At 38.2% G+C, this 20,496-nt stretch overlaps 1 protein-coding gene and 1 long non-coding RNA gene across 2 annotated transcripts in view; one reads left to right on the forward strand and one right to left on the reverse strand.

The window, feature by feature from the left end:
* Window positions 1-18,822, forward strand: LOC131155041 (alpha-L-fucosidase 2). The gene is made up of 10 exons (XM_058107937.1): window positions 1-527; window positions 1,103-1,248; window positions 3,552-4,444; window positions 5,761-5,893; window positions 6,358-6,516; window positions 16,432-16,656; window positions 16,758-16,856; window positions 16,976-17,111; window positions 17,306-17,501; window positions 18,198-18,822. Exons 1-10 carry the CDS (start codon window positions 314-316, stop codon window positions 18,520-18,522), a joined length of 2,526 nt encoding a protein of 841 aa, XP_057963920.1. The 5' UTR covers window positions 1-313; the 3' UTR covers window positions 18,523-18,822.
* Window positions 18,005-20,496, reverse strand: part of LOC131155043 (uncharacterized) — a 15,233-nt gene continuing 12,741 nt past the window's right edge. The window contains exon 3 of the long non-coding RNA XR_009136742.1: window positions 18,005-18,335. This is a non-coding gene — a long non-coding RNA (uncharacterized LOC131155043). The remainder of the gene's footprint in view (window positions 18,336-20,496) is intronic.

The following is a 20,496-nucleotide window of genomic DNA, read 5'->3' on the forward strand; positions in this document are numbered from 1 at the left end:
GAGTTGAAGTGCAATGAATATAAGAAAGATAGGGGTTAGGGGTGGGGCCAGCGTGCGGGTCTGCCGCGTGCATTGAAGGCAGCGGACGCTCAGTTCCAAAGATGGGAATTCACGTTGCTGCCTCTCTCTATTGCCCACTGCCCCACGCTCCATCTTCTCTGTTCTCTGCCCCCCTCGCTCCCTTTTGCTCGATTCACCGACGAAAAGACAGGGCACACCCAGAACCTCCAAGCTTCGGCGCAGAAAATCATCTCTACTTTTTAGCTTAGAAAGGTTTCTTCCTCTTCCTCCTCTTCTTCTTGGCATTGTCCTAATGGAAGATGGTGAGTGGGTTCTGGTGCGGCGCCCCACAGAGAAGGACTGGTGGAGCCCCAGCTCGGTGGTGGATGCAGAACAGAGTTCTCCGCCGCTCAAGGTCAGGTTCTCCGGCCCGGCCGAGTACTGGACCGACGCCATTCCCATCGGCAATGGCCGCCTTGGAGCCATGGTGTGGGGCGGCGCCAAATCAGATACCCTCCAGCTCAATGGTACTCCTTCCGTCTAGATTCGGCCATTGATTTGCTCTGATTCTGTTTCCTTCGCAATGTTCTGCTTTTTCGAAGTGTTCTTGAAGTTGATTTGAATGCTGTTTGTGGGATTTTCCGTGGAGGCTTGTCCAACCCGCTTGGGCTTTGTGGGATTGCTTACATTGCGATTTTCATTTAACTTTTTCTTTCTGATGAATAAAATTAGTCGATAAAATTTATGCTACATTACTGTGGTTGACACTTGAGACTTGAGAGTGGGTGTGGTATCCGTTTGGTAGCCGAGAGAATGTAGGGATGAGTGATACGATGATTGGAATTTTTTGGATGTTGCGTTTCCGTTGTTCTGGTATTGTATAAAAGTAAAATTTCTTCATCAGCTTAGTTCAATAAATTAGTAGATTTGTATAATGAGTAGGCTTAGTGGAGTAGAGAGGCTGTCATTTCTTTTTTCTCTTTAGTTTCATTGCACGCTTATTACTTGAACGGCAAGCAGATACTGTTGCTCTGCTGAAATTTGATGAAGTTACCCAATAAATGTGAGTAAAGTTCATGATGTATGAATCTTTCGGTTGCAGAGGACACTCTATGGACGGGCACTCCTGGCAACTATACTGATCCAAATGCTCCGAAGGCACTAGAAGAGGTCAGAAAACTTGTTGATGATGGCAAATATGCTGACGCTACGGCAGCAGCAGTCAAGTTGTCTGGAAACCCTTCTGATGTATGCTACTACTTCATTTTGTTCCTCAATATTCATTAGCTATAATTCTACAATGACTAATGATTTTAATACATTTGTGGTGCCCAAAAATTATTCCATTGTTGAACTCATCAAGTGCAAACCATTATATGTTGAAAGTTTAGATTGCTATCTAATGGAGAGTGTTTCCTAAGCCTTTGTCTGACACGGAAACGTTTGAAAGGTTTGAATAGCTTCATAAGGCAACCCTCATCCCATAAGGTAAAGGTTTGTTTGGAGGGGAATAATTGAGACCCAAATTAAGTCAAAAAAAAACTTATCACTCTCTTTCTTATTTTTTTCCTGGCCAACTACACATGTCTACACTTTCCAAAGAATAAAGAACAGCAGATTTTTGGTGATTTTGTTGTGAATTATTCACACATCAAAGCCACAGAATTTGTACTCAGAACACCCAATTGCCCCAATATAATATTACCCTACATAGAATGTACCATTATTTAAACATTTGTTCATATCTACTATATCACGAATGCATGGTTTCAGGAATAAAATAAAATTTGGTGTTGTTAAATTACCACTTTACCTAAAAGCTTAAGCTGTTAGGTTGTGGACCAACAATGTATAGCAAGCTTTAACAAGTATTGTATGGTGGGTTTTTGCAACACACATCCATTGGGTACATAACTCCTCTGGCCAATTTTATTTGGTATTCATCCATCTTAAATACTAAAGCAATTAAACTAGAGTATTAGGACTTACAGTTTGATGAATCCACCTGATAAATCTATGTGCTGAGTAAAATTATAGGTTGATTAATCTATCACTTTATCTAAAGTAATTAGGTTGGTCAAAATATTTTTGTAGTATCTCTATTCACTTAGTTGAAATCTCAAGTTTATTTTAAGATGGTGCTTGTATAGTCTACAAAAAACAGATTTCATGAATCATTTAGTTGATTGTAGACCCATACAATGCCCTTGTTAGCCCCATTCTGCTATGTAGGCTAAAGGTCTGGTAGTAATAATGGTCAAGAGCTCGTGTTTCTACCAAGGCTCAATCACACATTAAATTTGGAGGGAAAAAGTGAAAGCCAAATTAAGTCAATCAAAATTCATTTTTTTTTTATTTTTTATTTTTTTCTTGGTCAATTACAGTGGTTTTAAGTTCTAAAGAGAAATCTTTAGGTTTGATGCATGCAGATTTCTAGTGGTTTTGTTGTATCATGGAGGTGATTTGCAATATATTCCTGCAACAAACTCATTTGATTGGGAGCAAATATCACCTTAAAGATTCACACATGAAAGGCACAAAATAATTTAAATTTCTACTCATAACACCCTATTAGCCCAACTTTATAAACTTGGCTCCATAGAATGATATTCATGCAGTTAAGTATCACAAGAATGTATCCTTATTTAAATGTTCGTTGATGTCTACAGCATCACAATTGCATAGTTTCAGGAAGAAAAGAAAAGTTGTGATTCTAATGGTGGGTTTTCGCAACACAGGCATGCACATTGATACACACACAGAGGGTACATAATGCCTCTAGCTAATTATATTTGGTAATTGGTATTCATGCATTTGGAATACTGAAGCAATTAAGCTAGAGGATTAGTATTGATATTTGATGAATCCACTTGATAAATCTATGTGATGAGTGAAAATTTTGGATGATTAGTTTATCAGTTTATCTAAAAAATTAGGTTGGTCAATTTTATATTTTAGTTTTTATTTAATGATCTCTATTAGTTTAGATAGTTGAAGTCTCAAATGTACCTTAAGATCAGCCTTGTTATAGTCTACAAATCAGATGTTCATGAATCATTTAGTCATCTTGATTTTAGAATAATACAATGCCCTTGTGAGCCTCCTCTCTGCTCTATGTAGGCTAAATGTTTGATAAATATTCTCAAAAACTAGTATTTCTACTGAGGCTCAAACACAAGATGGCCATGGTAATTCAGGTTGAACAATAGCCAGTAGCTGAACATGGTAGCTGTGGAATGCCTTGGCATTATCTTTGATGCTTAGTTGGCACTTAGCTACCAATGCCTACCTTAAACTCACTCGTGCTAGGGACACATCCCCTTTCTGTCGAGTAGCTTTGAAAAACTGCTATGCCTCACCTCTTGAGCCTTGTTTTTGTTCTTGCCACATGGCTTGCTTATTTGGTATTCAGGGTATTCCTATTAGTCTTTCCAGTTATATTAAGAGTTTGTAGGCTTCCATGCAAATGGAGCAGGACTCATTCAATGACAAAAGCTTTGAATAATCTTTTTCTGAGAATTTCACTCTAATGATCTTTTCTTGATCTGAAGGTTTACCAGCTTCTGGGTGACATAGTGCTGGAATTTGATGATTCCCATGCTGCATATAGTAAAGAAACATACAAAAGAGAGCTAGATTTGGATACTGCAATAGCAAAAGTAAAGTATTCTGTGGGTGACATAGAATTCACAAGGGAATATTTTGCATCGAATCCTGATCAAGTGATTGTGACAAAAATATCTGGAAGCAAACCTGGGTCTGTGTCCTTCACAGTATATCTTGACAGCAAGTTAAATCATCATTCGCAAGCAAACAGCAATACTCAGATTATTATGGAAGGAAGCTGTCCTGGCAACAGGATCCCACCAAAAGTTAATGAAAATGATAATTTGAAAGGAATTCAGTTTTCTGCTGTTCTTGATGTACAGATTAGTGATGGCAAGGGGGAGATACAGGTTTTGGAAAACAAGAAGTTGAAGGTCCAAGGTTCAGATTGGGCTATTTTGCTTCTGGTGGCATCATCTTCATTTGATGGGCCATTCACTCGGCCATCAGATTCTAAGAAGGATCCTACTTCACAGTCCCTTAGTCAATTGAAATCAATAAGAAATTTGCCATATTCTGATCTGTATGCACGTCATTTGGATGATTATCAGAAACTCTTTCACCGTGTTTCCCTGCAGCTTTCTAAAAGCTCAAGGAGTGTACTAATAGATGGGTCTTCGGGGATGAAAGAACAGAAATATTCACATTTGAAAGGAAGTGAAGATGATACTGTTCCAACTGCAGAGAGGGTGAAATCTTTTCGAACTGACGAAGATCCTTCCTTTGTGGAACTTTTATTTCAATATGGTCGCTATTTGCTTATTTCTTGTTCACGGCCTGGAACTCAGATCGCCAACTTACAGGGTATATGGAACAAGGATATTGAGCCAGCATGGGAGTATGTTCTATGATACCTCCTCCATTGATTTTCTGTTCTCAACTGTTTATTTATTGATTGATATATTGTGCTTTCCTCAAGAGGAATTCACACATTTGACTTCAGTTTGCGAAGGATGCTTTTGAGTTCCTATATGATATTTTTGGATCTTATTATTGTAATGTTGAAGTGGAGAGAAGGTTCTACGACCATTCATAATTTGTCATCAGCTATGCTCTATCGAAAACCTGAAATCCATATTAGCTGCTTAGTTTGCTGATATGAACAATTTTGAAGTATGTGAATTACATATGAAATATGTACTACCACTTTAATAGGGTTGTTAGTAACCACAGATCCTGCTGCAAATATATATATATATATATATATATATATATATATATAGAAAGAAGAGAAGGTATAGGGACTGTCTGGTGTGGATCCTAACCTTATTTTGATGCTGACATATCATGGTTCTTGGCAGTCTTCATGTCATGCCAATATGTATTTATGACCATTGATTTGCACAGATCTTATATGCGTCTCCAGTTCACTGAACTATACATTTTAAAAAAAGATAGAAGCATGGAAACTAGCAGCAAAGAGCAGAACAAGGTCATAATAACTATTGTGGACCCCAAAAAAAAAAAATTTAGGGCACCCAGATTCCATATGGCTTTGAAGGCTGCACAGTGATGACCAACTGAAGCTAAAAGTTGATTTTTTTTTTTTTTTGGGTGGGTAACACTGTAGGGAAACCTGGATTCCAGGTGAGATTTTGAAATTTGGACAGGATCTATTTTAGTAGTGGGTCCAGTTGCACTCGCAGGAACCAAGACCTTTCCAATTGTGTGAATGATGCAACATTTATTCAATTTTTCGGCGTACTTAATCTTCAGTGCACCCAATGGCTTATAGGCGAGTGGTTGTTAAATGTTAAATGTAAATACATTTGAAGTATGATATTCCTACAATATTTAGTCAACTGTTTCAAAAGCACTCAGGGAAGAAGTTTGTTCCTTCCTATTTTTCATTTTTTTTTCCTGGGCATCTCATGGTTTCCTTGTTCTTCTGACCTACTCCCTTCCGTGCATCAAATAGTTCTACGTGACTAGGTCTGGGAGGCTAGGAGAGTGTTTTTTTGTTTGGGGGGGGGGGGGATGGACAATGTGTCACTTCTAATTTATTATATATTAATTGAAATACATGGTGCCTGCATTGCTTCTTATTCATTACCACATATCAACAGATAATGTCAATTTTTATTTTTAGCATCATTTTCATTAAAGCCTTATCTGGGCAGTTACTTATATGAATCCTTTTTTATTTCTCTTCAGTGGTGCTCCTCACTTGAATATTAATCTTCAAATGAATTATTGGCCTTCCCTTCCTTGTAACCTAAGCGAGTGCCAGGAGCCCTTGTTTGATTACATTGCCTCTCTATCAATCAATGGGAGTAAAACAGCAAAAGTAAGAATCTCTTCACTTTTTATTTCATATTTTAAGTCCATATGAGCTTATTAACTCTATTTGTTATTGTTTTCTCATATATCATTAAGGTATGATCGCCATGGGATTTGCAGTGAGCAAGTTCACTGAAAGTGAACCAGCAACGGAAAAGGCATAAATGCTGCAGTTCAGCATTTTGAGTTTAAGAACTGCTTTTAAGATACATTATTAGATGGTTGACGCTCCTTAGTCGACCTATTTCACTAATCTGATGGTGGGGACCTCATCCTTACCATCTTGCCACCACAATGAGTGCCTGCATATACTTGTGTGATAAGAATGAGGCCCAAAACCATCATGATATCCACAATAGTTGGGATCCATGGTGTAGTTTTTTACCCTCTACATCTTCTAGACAGATTATTTTTTACTTAACCCATCGACATTGCCCAAGCCCTTCTTCTCTTATTGACAGAATGTTACAGGTGAATTATGAAACAAGTGGCTGGGTTGTGCATCAAGTGTCTGATATATGGGCGAAAACATCACCAGATCGAGGTCAGGCTGTGTGGGCTTTATGGCAAATGGGTGGAGCATGGCTTTGTACCCATCTATGGGAGCATTATACGTATACAATGGACAAAGTAAGACTTTGTATTGTCCCTAAATTTTGCTTGCATTTCTCCCTTTTACCAGTTCAAATGAAAATTCTGCTTTTCCCATAATTGGAATATTATTTGAGAGGGCTTCACTGCTAAATCTCCCTTTCAGGTCTTGGATTGGACCATTGGAGTATTAGTTGTGATTTAAGCAGATGAAATATTTTAATGGCCTGGGGGACTTTAAGCCTTTTAGCATGAAGGTTCCCCAGCATAACTTTTAGTGGCTGGGCATGTGAAATTGTTCACAGTGGGCATATATGAATTATGAAATGATAAAAAATGATTTTTATCCAAAATATTATGACATTTATAGGTTTTGTTTTTTATGTTTGAAAATCCTAATACAACTCAACAATCAAATAAAGAAAATATTATTGAAAAATAAAGAATAAACAGCTAACATAAAAGAAAATTGTGAAGAGAGGAGTGCTGAATTAAAGTTAACTAATAATAGGTACTAAGATTGGCACAAATTGGGGTGGATCTTGAGATCCACGGTCCTGCCGTCCTGCTACTTGTGGCGTTGGAATGGGTTAATTGGGTACTCTACCCTGGTTTCCATCTAGGCTGGGCTATGGTTTTCTGCCAACTAATTCAGGCCTTCATGTTGATGAAGTCGAAGGTGAGTTTAGTTTGGACTACAATGGTCCCCTGGAGTCACTTTGTTTGTGTGTCTAGTTAATTTGGCTAGTTGGATAAGTTGCTTTGCTTCTATTGGAGTAAGGCTGCGACATGTATGCTCAGGTGTTGGATGGGTTTGGGAGAATTTTTTAAATCCAAATTTCTGATGGGACACACAAATATGTCAATTAAGGTAATTTCCCTGCCCCTACTTGGACAGACTTGGTAGATATCATGAATGTAATGGGTTTTGGCTGCTTTGACTGAACTTTTCAGCATGAGCTTACCAAGCAGGGTGTCACGGTCCGCCTTTTTCACACCGTTGTGAAGGGCCGTGCGGCGCTAGCAAAAGCACTCTTGCTTAACTAGCCAGCCTTTTGTTTACCAACATTCATCCACGAAGTACTTTCATTAACATTCAATCAGATAGCAGCGGAAATTATAATCAATTCATGAAAGCCGTGGCAACCAAGCAGTAAATATTGAAGCAAACGTAATTCATTAACAAATCCTCCGTTGACATGTTCTACTTAGCGAGGGAGGCAAGTAGGCTAAGCACGTTGACAATTGCTAGTGAGTTTTACAATGATTGATGAACACTCACCCTCCCCTAAAGAGCTTTCTAGGCCATTCTCACTCTAGCACTAGGAAACATCAAAGTGACCGAGGAGTCATACTGCCTTATTTGGCTTACAATGAAAGAAATACTAGAAAATAACCCTACACTAGTATTTACATGATGGAAACCCATCCCAAACACACGAGATAAGCGGTCATAGGCAAGCATAATGCCCTGAACAAGCTTAGCCCGTGACATTCTCCCCCACTTATGCGGTCGACAGCCTCGTAGACTTTTGGCGATAGGTACACTTCAACTTTGTCCACGAATGGCTTCAAATCTCCCACTGAAATTCAGCTGATTTCTTTGTCATTAAGGCATTTCCACTCCACTAGGAACTTCTGCCGCTTCTTCCTTGAGGATATGAACATTCTGTCTGCAAGGATCTCTTCAACATCATGTCTGTCAGGTGGCACTGTCTTCAACTCTACGCTGTTTGACTGACTCCTGCTCAGGTTGTTGGTGTTGGCGTTGAATGGCTTGAGGAAGTTGACATGAAACTGCCGTCTTCTCTCCTGTTCTGCCCATTTCTTCATCTGCTTAGAAGCTTTCTCAAGATAGGCTTGGGCAAAGTCTGCATTCTGTCTCCCTTCACTGGTGAAGATGTACGCCTTAGGACTCTTTCGTCTGTACGGCTCGCCCACTATGTGAGGTAACAGCGGCAGCTGGCCTGTAACAAGCTCAAAAGGGCTCTTTTTGGTTGTTGAGCGCCTTTGGGCGTTGCCACAGAACGGAGCCACATCAAGTAGTTGCACGCCATTCTTCTGGTTGTCGTTGACAAAATGGCACAAGTACTCATCTAGTAGCTCTCTGAATCTCTTCATCGGTTCGTCTGTTTGTCGATGATAATTCGAAGAGATGTCAAGGTGTGACCTGAATATCCTGAAAAACTCTATCAAGAAGTTGTCAGTGAGCATTAAATCTTGGTCACAAAGAATAACTTGGGGAACACCCCAATTTCTCACAATGGTCACAAGGAACAATTGTGTCGCCCCCTCAGCCGAACAGTACTTTGGTGCGGCCATGAAAGTACCATACTTCTTCCGCTCCCCCTTGTCTTGTTGGCAAGTGAGACAAGTTTTGGTACAATTAACCACATCATCCCGCGTGTGCGGCCAATAATACCTTCCCAGTAGTCCTGTCATTGGAGTCATTCTCCGCGAATACCCCTTAACGAACTTCCTGCAGTAACCAGTAAGTAAGGCCAAGAAAGGAACGCAACTCCTTCACTGTTGTGGGGATCTTCCGTTCTTGAATCATCCTTACCTTTTCCATACCCCTCCGGATACGACCTTGTTCAACGACTTGACCAAGGAATTTGTTGCTCCGCCGAGCGAAAGAGAAATTCTCCTTCTTCAAATTCAGACTGTTTCCCTTCAGCCTGTCGAACACCTTCCATAGATGCTTTTCATGTTTCCTCTGAAACGACACCGATACTCCCAACGGTGTTTTGGAAGGGCGAACACATCCCGCTTCCATTTCATCAAGCTGTTTCCCCAACTCTACTATCTCTCTAGGCGCAATCCAACATGGCCTTTTAGCAGGTGGTTTCACTCCTGATAACAACTCGATCTCTTGCTCCACAGTCCGTCGTGAAGGCAAATTTTGAGGCAGCTTATCCAGCAACACCTCCTTATCCTCATCCAACACCGCTTGGATGGTCGTAGGCTCCATCTCTTGGCCTACTTCTTTGTCTACCACCACCGTGGCTAGACGTGTCTGCTCACCCTGACCCAATCCTTCATTGAGTTGTATGGCTGAAAGGGACTTCCCTTCGTCTCCTTTCATTGCAACGACTTGCACCATGCACGAGTGATCTCCCATCAGACACAGGGAACCAGCCGAAGGCATCAGCACTGCCCTCGTCCCCATTAGGAACTCCATTCCTAGAATGACTGGATAGTCATCCAATGGCACCGCTGTGAAATTCGCATGACCTTCCCACTGTCCAAGCTTTATAGCCACTTGCTTGGCTACTCCCAGAGTAGGCTGGGCTACAGAGTTAACTGCTTTCACGCGTCCTGTATCCTTCTCTAAGGATAAGTTGAGTCTTCCTGCTTCCAACTGCGAAACAAAATTATGAGTAGCTCCCGTATCCACCATAGCGCGAGTACTCTTCCCATTTATCCTCAAGTCCACAAACATTAACCCTTTTGCTCGTGTAACTTTCGGTGTTTTTGCCTGCTTTTCCAATGCGTTCACTAATCGCACTGAACCCACCCTCGGGGCATCATCCTCTTCCCCATCGTCTTCCACTGCCTGTTCTGCAATAGAAGCCTGTAAGGCATTAAGTGATGCTTTGTGAGGGCACTCAAAAACTCTATGAGGACCTCGACACAAGAAACACTCAATTTTACTCTTCCCCTTTCCATTGGGTGTGTTGAACCCTCGAGACGACGAAGCTTCCTGTGAGGTTGATGAATTAGGGTCGGCTCCCCCACTCTTGGGTTTGCCATTCTTGAAAGACTTTCCACCGTTTCCCTCTCCGCCAAACCGTTTGGACGAAGTGGTCTCATCACCAGCGTAGTCTGTCAAGCGTTCTGCAGCCGCTTGTGCAGTTGACAAGTCTTGAACCCTTTGTCTATGAAGTTCAGTTCTTGCCCACGGTTTCATCCCCTCTAGAAAATAGAACAACTTGTCCTTCTCCGACATATCCCGAATATCCAACATTAAAGCAGAAAATTGTTTCACATATTCACTGATTGAACCCGTATGCTTGAGATCTCTCAATTTTCTCTTTGCATTATACTCAACATTCTCAGGAAAGAATTGGGCCTTGAGCTCTCTCCTCAAGTCTACCCAACTATCAATCACACAGTTTCCATTTTCAATTTCTCTGTACTTGGTACGCCACCACAGTTTGGCATCACCAACCAAGTACATGGTCGCAGTATCCACCTTTGCCTGTTCTGAGGCCATCCTCACAACGAGAAAGTACTGCTCCACATCAAACAAGAAGTTCTCTAACTCCTTGGCATCTCGGGCACCCCCATACGTCCTGGGTTCTGGCACCTTGGTTTTGCTAACTCCCGGAGTGTTGGAGTTCCCCATAGCAAGAACCATCACATTCATCTTTGCATCCAGATCTGCCATCCGGGCTTGCAAAGTTTCCACAGTGTGGCGAAAGTCCTCTGACATGTCGCCTATCAAACCTGCTTGATGTTTTTGTGATCCCCTCACTTCATCAACAAGTTCTCTCATCTGGGCCACCTCCGCGGCCATAGTGTTGGTTGACTCTTCAACCTGTGCTTCCAGCACGCTGATCCTCTCAGCATTGTTTGGTGCCATGGTCACTTACCAAAGCTTTCCAAACCCAACAACGAAGGCAATCGAATTCACGTAGCAACTCAACCTTGGGCTCTCACCAAGTGTCACCGACTTGGGCTCTGATACCAAATGTCACGGTCCGCCTTTTTCACACCGTTGTGAAGGGCCGTGCGGCGCTAGCTAAAGCACTCTTGCTTAACTAGCCAGCCTTTTGTTTACCAACATTCATCCACGAAGCACTTTCATTAACATTCAATCAGATAGCAGCGGAAATTATAATCAATTCATGAAAGCCGTGGCAACCAAGCAGTAAATATTGAAGCAAACGTAATTCATTAACAAATCCTCCGTTGACATGTTCTACTTAGCGAGGGAGGCAAGTAGGCTAAGCACGTTGACAATTGCTAGTGAGTTTTACAATGATTGATGAACACTCACCCTCCCCTAAAGAGCTTTCTAGGCCATTCTCACTCTAGCACTAGGAAACATCAAAGTGACCGAGGAGTCATACTGCCTTATTTGGCTTACAATGAAAGAAATACTAGAAAATAACCCTACACTAGTATTTACATGATGGAAACCCATCCCAAACACACGAGATAAGCGGTCATAGGCAAGCATAATGCCCTGAACAAGCTTAGCCCGTGACACAGGGCAATGAAGTGGTTGGATGTTGTCTATGGAATGATGGTGAAGTGGGTGGGCAAAGACCTTGTCCTAATAAACAAATTTTCAACACCAAGGATTTTTTCTGTTTTGTGAGAGGATTTTAAAACCCGAGTTTCCCTTGATAAACTTGCCTTATTGCCTCTATGTGTGCATGCATGTTCTTCTTCTTTGCTTTTTTTTTGGCAGGGGGTGGGGTGTGGAGTGTGTGTGTGCTCCCCTTAATTAAATTTTGAAATCCCTAATTTTATCCTTTTTAAGTTTTAAATTTTTTTAATATAAAATTTTAATTTGCCCACTCCCTCCCAAAGATTACATATTTTGATTACATATTTTATCCCTATTACCTATAGTTTTTGGACATATATGTATATGTGTGTATGTGTGCGGCAGTGCTGCACTCGCACTTAGTTCTCACCAAGCTTGGGGATTCCTTTTCTTTTGAGGTCCATATGATATTTCAAAAATAATTTCGATTGTTGGATTAAAATTTCATGTCGTTCCTAAATCCTAATTTGCTAGTCAAATTTGGGTCCCATCTAATGGTGAGCTTCTATTTTAGATGTCCAAAATATTTTTAAAAGAGTCAAGTTTGACTGCATTAACTCCGCTTGTGATGCACTTAATGTCCAAATTTTTTCACACACAACCGGTTCCAAGCCCGGTAAAGGATGGTTGCGTTAGGTAGCTGATAGCCAGCGTAAAATTTATCAGATCACTATGATATAAATCCTTTCCGAATATTTGCTAAGGGTGTCCCCTACGAGCAACACGTTGCACTTGTACCACCCGGATGTAGCGAAAAGCGGACGAGGATGGGCTAGGTTGTTGCCTTGAAGCAACGCGCCATGTTGGCGCTCGGGTATGATGTCAAATATGCGAGGGTTCTTGCATCATTATGGACATGGGCAAGTAAAGAAGCTAGTTCAGGAAACTAGTATTAGATTAACAACTTGGAATATAGAGAGACTTATGAGTAAAAGCATGGAAATTGTGAACACAATGATTACAAGAAAAATTAATATAATTTGCTTTCAAGAAACTAAGTTGGTGGAGGAGAAAGTTAAAGAAATTGATAAATCAGGATTTAAACTTTAGTATACTAGAATAAAAAAACATAAGAATGGAGTAGGAATTACTATAGAAAAAAAAACTTAAAAGATAGCGTATTTGATGTAAATAGAGTAGGGGATAGAATTATAAAAATCAAGATGGTATTAGGTCAAGAGATAATAAATATCATTAGTGCTTATGCTCCTCAAGTAGGCTTAGCAGAAAACCATAAGAGATAATTTTGGGAAGATATGGATAGTATTATATAAGACATACTAGGGACTGAGAAAATATTTATAGAAGGAGATCTAAATGGACACGATGGAAGGGATAATAAAGGTTATGAGAGGATATATAGAGGATATGGATATAGAGACAAAAATGAGCCTGAGGAGATGATCTTAGACTTCGTTATGAATGGTATTAGGTCAAGAGATAATAAATATCATTAGTGCTTATGCTCCTCAAGTAGGCTTAGCAGAAAATCTTAAGAGATAATTTTGGGAAGATATGGATAGTATTATATAAGACATACTAGGGACTGAGAAAATATTCATAGAAGGAGATCTGAATGGACGCGATGGAAGGGATAATAAAGGTTATGAGAGGATATATAGAGGATATGGATATCGAGACAAAAATGAGCCTGAGGAGATGATCTTAGACTTCGTTATGTCATATGATTTTATTATAATGAATATTTGCTTCAAGAAGAGAGAACACTTAATAACTTTTTAACTAGGAGGGTAGATCGTTTATCATGCAAGGATTGTAAGTTATTCCAAGTGAAAGCCTAATCACACAACATTGAGTCTTAGTGTTAGATATATGTATTAAAAAGTGGGGAAAAAAAGGATAAAATAAACCAGTTTAAGAAAACTAGATAGTGGAGCCTAAAGGGAGAAAATATAATAAAATTTAAAGATAAAATGATCAAAGATGGGGATTGGATATAGAGGATGGGATAGATACAAATACTCTTTGGAGTAATTAGCTAGCTTTATTAAAAAATAGTAGAAGCGATTTTAGGTGAATCAAGGGAAAGATTCTCGAATAGCAAAAAAAGTTGGTGGTTGGATAAAGATGTCCAAAAAGCCGTAAATACATTAAAAAATTGGGTATAAAACATGGAAAAAAATGTAGAACCAATGGATAATTTTGAAAAGTATAAAGAGGTGAGAAAAGATGCAAAAATGGCCGTTAGTGAAAACTAAACACAGATCATTTAATAGTTTATATGATAGATTAGATACAAAAGAAAGGGAAATAGATATATTTAAACTTGCTAAAGCTAGAGAAAGGAAGAGTAAAGACTTAGGAAATATAAAATGTATAAAAAGTGAGGATGATATTGTCTTAGTTAAGGACAAAGACATAAAAGAAATATGGTGAAGTTACTTTAGTAAGTTGTTTAATGAAAACCAAATAGAAGACTTAAACTTAGAATTGACAAATGAGGAAACGATTAAAAATATGATATTTATTCGCAAAATTAGAGTTAACGAAGTTTGCACTAAAAAAGATGAAAAATTGAAAAACTATAGGACCGGATAACATCTCAATTGAAGTTTGGAAATACTTAGGTGATAATGGAATTATATGGTTAACTAATTTATTTAACACAATTATAAAAATTAAGAAAATGTCAGATGAATGGAGGAAAGACACTTTAATACCTATATACAAAAATAAATGAGATATTCAAAATTGTAATAACTATTGTGGAATTAAACTTATGAGTCATATGATGAAACTGTGGAAAAGGGTAGTTGAACAAAAATTAAGACTAGAAATGAAGGTTTCAGAAAATCAATTTGGTTTTATGCCTGGAAAATCTACCACAGAAGCTATATATCTTTTAAGAAGATTAATGGAAAAGTTTAGGAAAAAGAAGAGAGACTTGCATATGGTATTTATTGACTTAGAGAAAGTATATGATAGGGTACCTAGGGAAGTTCTATGGTGGGTTTTAGAAAAAAAGAGTGTTTGTAGTAGGTATATTGATGTCATTAAGGATATGTACGATGGAGCAATGACTGGTGTAAGGACTATAGATGGAGAAATTAGAGAATTTCCAGTCACCATAAGGTACATCAAGGATTTGCTTTGAGCTCTTATCTTTTTGCTCTAGTGATGGACCAACTGACTAAGAGCATTCAAAATGAGGTTCCATTGTGTATGTTGTTTGCAGATGATATTGTATTGATTGATAAAACTGGGGGTAGAGTGGAGGCTGAGTTAGAATAATGGAGAGAAGCTTTGGAATCTAGAGGTTTTAAGATAAGTATAAATAAGACAGAATATATGAAATGTAATTTTAGTAATGGTAGGAAGAATATTGGAGACAAAGTTAAACTTGATGATGAATAAATAATTAACACTTGTAGATTTCAATATCTTGAATCTATTATTCAATTTGAAGGAGAAATTGATGATGATGTAATGCATAAAATTAAAGCAAGTTGGGTAAAATGAATAAATGTTTCAAGTGTGTTTTGTGAATACCCTTAAAATTAAAAAGGAAGTTTTATAAGACGACTATAAGACCAATTATGCTATATGGATCAGAATGTTAGGTGACGAAGAAACAAAATATCCAAAAAGTAAAAATTGCCGAGATGAGAATGCTTAGATAGATGAGTGGTATAACATTGCAAGATAAATTAAGGAATGAACATATTTGCGTTAACTTAGGTGTATCTCTTATAAAAGATAAGAAAAATGAGGGACAACTCAAATAGTTTGGACACTTGCGACATAGGCCACATAGTGTGCTAGTGAGGAAGAGTGAGTTAGTTACTGTGGGGGGCAATAGAAGGGATAGGGGTAGACTTAAAGTTACTTGAAATGAGATAGTGAGTAAGGATTCAATGGCCCTGAATTTGTTAAAAAAAATGGTCCATGATTGCATAAATTGGCAGAAAAACATTGATATAGCTGACCCCACCTAGTGGGACTTAAGGCTTGGTTTTGTTTGTTGTTTGTTGTTTGTTGTTGTAGTCTAAGTTTGACTGCATTGATCAAATATCAGATGTCCAAATTTGGTGGATGAGTTAGGAATGAGATGAACTTTAAATCCAATGGTTGAGATCATTGTTTTTTGTAGCCTTGTACGAGCTCTACAAAAAAGGAGTCACCAAACTTGGTGACACCATGGTATTAGTAGAGCATTACCATGCTGCTCGCACACATGTTTTCTCTACTTTGCCCTCCCAAAGAAAAATTCTAGCTTTTCCACTGCTTCTTCCCATCCTTCTTCATTCTCATCTATCAACTGAAAAGTAGTGCCAAACAAGGAGCAAATGTCTCTATGGTTAAAGATGTTCTAGAAAGCGTGGCTATCTGTTTCTTATGATGATCAAGGTGTCTGCCAAGACCCTAGGAGTCTACACTTGGTCAATGTGCTAAATTAGCCAACTCTTCATCCACAGAATATGAAATCTAGAACATTGAGATATTAAGGCCTGAAAGTATCCTGCATAGTTGAATATCCTGTTCGGTTGAATTCTCATTTAGCACAAAATTCTCAATCAACAACTATTTGCATGTGAAGGTTGAATAGTTTCTTCATTACCTTTCTTGGACAGAGTCCTGATAATAATTTGTGCTTATGACATGTATTCATAATGCCTTAGCTGATGGGTGATATCATATATGCTCTATTTGATTAGAGTTTTTTAGAAAATAAGGCATATCCCTTGTTGGAAGGATGTGCATCCTTTCTGTTAGACTGGTTGATTGAAGGCCAAGGAGGATATCTGGAAACAAACCCATCAACTTCCCCAGAGCATATGTTTATTGCACCAGATGGCAAGCCTGCTAGCGTGAGCTACTCAACAACCATGGATATGTCAATTATAAAAGAGGTTTTCTCTGCATTTGTCTCTGCAGCTGAGGTAAATCTTCTACGAAGCAAACAATTCCTTGCTTCCTTTGTTTATTGAATTTTAATATTTATGCACTAGGTGGTTTAAACAACTGAATTTCTTGCAATCAGATTTCGGGAAGAAATGATGATCTTGTTGAGAAGGTCCAAATGGCTCAAACAAAGCTGTCTCCCACAAAAATTGTTAGAGATGGTTCCATCATGGAATGGGTATATGAAATTTATGTTTCATTATTTTTCTGTGCTTCTAGAAGGTTATATATTGCGCTGCAGCTGAATGAGAAACAACTGTTGATATCCCCTTCCGAAATAAAATTCTGTTATTGCAGGCACAAGACTTTCAGGACCCAGAAGTGCATCACCGACATGTATCACACCTATTTGGCCTTTTTCCAGGGCACACATTAACCATTGAGAAGACTCCAGATCTCTGTAAAGCTGCAGACTATACACTTTATAAAAGAGGTCTGTATTTAAAAACTGATTAGGCAAACTATTCAGTTTTGTAATGTTCATTCAGTCAGGGGGGCCACTAAGGCACCAAATTGAATAAAAATGTTTCCAGTAAGTTGTCTTTATTGATTGACCAAAACCATTATGCGAACTTTTACTTCTCTCTGTTTTTCAAATGTTATCTTTGCAATTAAAACTTGGAACAGGAGAAGATGGTCCTGGATGGTCAACCACATGGAAAACTGCTTTGTGGGCTCGTCTACGGAACAGTGAGAATGCGTATCGGATGGTCAAGCATTTGATTAATTTGGTGGATCCTGCTCATGAAAGCGATTTCGAAGGAGGGCTTTATAGTAACTTGTTCACTGCTCACCCTCCTTTCCAGATCGATGCCAACTTTGGGTAAGCAACATCCTCCATGTATGTCGATGGAAATATGAATTACCTGTCATTTTTGTTTTTTTGGGTCTAAAAATGAATTCAAAACCCGTATGTATTGCAAGGGCTTCAGAAACCCTTTAAAAACAACTTCTAGTGGAGCAACATTAATCACGAGGGGAAAAGGTGCAAGTTGGACATATAGAATCGTTGAGTCACATAAAACCTTATTATGGTTACATTTGCAATTTGCAACCCAAGCATTTCATGATCATCAATTGCAATGTGCATTTGTCATGGTCTGCTATTTTTGTAGGACCTGGCGTATGAAAATGCTGGAAAAGGGTTGGTTATTTGGTTAAACATGACGTACCCAGTTAAAATTAACTTGTCCTATCAGCATGCCTCCAGTTTTTTGGTTATCAATTGCAATTCACTCTTGCCTTCCTCAGAAGACATGTACACATTCAGGATTCATTTGTTCTGGTGACCATTAGAACTGTATTAAGTTGCTTTACAGATGTCCATTGTCTTTTCAGGTGTATGCTGGTTTATTTATTTACTTTGATCAGCAGGTTTAAGCATGAATAGTCTACTTCCACTGAAGCAGTTGATAAAGTTTTTAATACCTTTTTACAAAATAAGCAGCACCCAAAAAAAAAAAAAAAAAAAATTTCAATTCTGGCTCGACAGATCTCATTGTGCAATTTTTGTTGCCAGTTTTTCAGCGGCGATTTCAGAAATGCTTGTTCAGAGCACGATGAAGGATCTGTACTTGCTTCCTGCACTTCCCCGTGATAAATGGGCAAATGGTTGTGTCAAAGGATTAAAAGCACGCGGTGGTGTGACTGTCAGCATCTGCTGGAACGAGGGAGATCTTCATGAAGTTGGCATTTGGTCAAAAGACCAGAACACTCTCAAAAAACTACATTATAGAGGTATAACAGCGACAGCAAAATTGTCATCTGGCAGAGTTTACACATTCAACAAGCAATTAAAATGTGTGAAGACATACTCTATTGAGGAGGAAGTGATTTCTCCCTGATTGCTAACATCTTGGATCTTACCAGCACCATTGTTTTCATCATTCCCTCTAAATCTGCGAAGGAACTTCAATTTTTTTTCCCCTTCTCTTTATCAAACCTTGCTTCATATTTTTGTGCAAGGTTCCGGGTTTCCTTTTTATTACTTTAGCTCTTAAATTTTCATTGAGCGCATTAGAATTAAATGTCATTTACTATGGAAATTTATTCAAGTTCTTTCCATTGTCATTATTCAACTTTTCCTATTTTATGTGCAATGAGAATGAATAAGAGAGTGGTGGCGAATGCTGTGTTATTATTAATATTTTTCAACATACCCATATGGTGTCTATAATTTTATAATATGATCTATTGAGAGGTGTATTAGGCTTGAGTTGCATGATCAGATAGGTAATCAAAATTATCTCTTGAAACCTATCTTTCTTCACTTTACAACTTAAGGTTATGTTTGATTGGTAGGATGCCTATTCTTAATAATAGGATGAAATCGAATGAGAATAAAATAAAAATTATACAAATCATAATTTTAGAAAGAAGAATTTCATAGAAAAGCTTGTGTAATTGGAATAAAATGGATAAAACGGATTCGCATGCTGAAATTTGAGAATAGTTATCTTACCTATTTCTTCTTATGGTTCATGAAAAAAATTTTGTTTTGTTATTTGTTTTACGATTCTGACATAAAAATTGTCAAAATTTTCTATTTATAATTACGTTTTTTTTTTTTAGAAATAAACTTTTTGCAAATAAAATGTAACTTAGTCTCCAACCATTTATGAAATTCCAGTCCTTTGTCACTCCTATATTTAAAATCTCCAACATGCAAGTATGGGTTAGGAAAATAGTGTATATTAACATGAATAGTATGCAATAAAATCAACATCTCTCTCTCTCTCTCTCTCACACACACACAAGAAGAATTTGAATAGAAATAAAAAAATAAAATAGTGCATATTTTTTTTGTTTTTTTGTTTTTTTAGGACTCGAGGGACTCTAGCTATTATTGCACCACATTAGACACCCTAGTGCGGCACCAAATAAAATAGTGCATGTTGATATGTGAGTTGGGATAAGATTATTATACTAGAGACAATATGGTATCTTCAAGTGTCGAGTAATACAAAGAAATTTCCTTTTTAAAATCAAATACACATTATTTTAGTGATCTTGTTTTATAGACATGTTGATAGCGAGAAAAATAGTATAAAAATATAAAAGGAAACATTGTTGTAAGTAAAAACATTGTATCCTTTAAATAAATATAAAATGTTGACCTTATAGGTCATTTCCCATTTTGATAATGACAAATGACTTTGTATCTTATCAGTGCCTCAAGTGTTTGTACAAGACTATTCTTAGCATGCCATGACAAGACACTGTTGATGCCATAAGAGAGTTCAATGATCACACCACTTGATGGCTTTTGGAAAAGCAAAGGGAATAAAGACTATAAGTTTCAATTTGTATTTGCAATTTATATTTGTTGGTATGTAATATTATGAGTTGTAATAATTGCATTACATGCATGATAGGTTGCATAAGCTCAAGACCATAGATTGACCTTAGACGTTGGATTTTTAGGGTTAACTCTCAAAACCTTAGATTGACTCTAGGTCCCCATAAACACTTCATAAAAAAATCTCCTTTAACTTAAAAGTTATACTATGAGTAATAGGGGTGAATTCTAATAAGAATCAAACCCTAAAATAATAATTGAAAGTCACTCGGTCGACTGAACCAACTGGTTATATTCAGCTCAGTCGACCGAACCATTCAAAGGTCAATAGTTTGACCTAGGATCAGTCGATCGAACATATTATGAACGTATCTTTCACAGTCAACCGAACTGGCATGTGTCCGACCTCCAACTACTTAGTCGACCGAACTCATAGGTCATTTTAGATTTGGGTCGACCGAACTTAACGAGTAGCCAACCGAATCAAGTCCTTTGTCACTCCTTTAGTTTAAAATCTCCA

The sequence above is a fragment of the Malania oleifera genome, chromosome 5, assembly GCF_029873635.1.
Source record: "Malania oleifera isolate guangnan ecotype guangnan chromosome 5, ASM2987363v1, whole genome shotgun sequence".
Classification (NCBI taxonomy): domain Eukaryota; kingdom Viridiplantae; phylum Streptophyta; class Magnoliopsida; order Santalales; family Ximeniaceae; genus Malania; species Malania oleifera.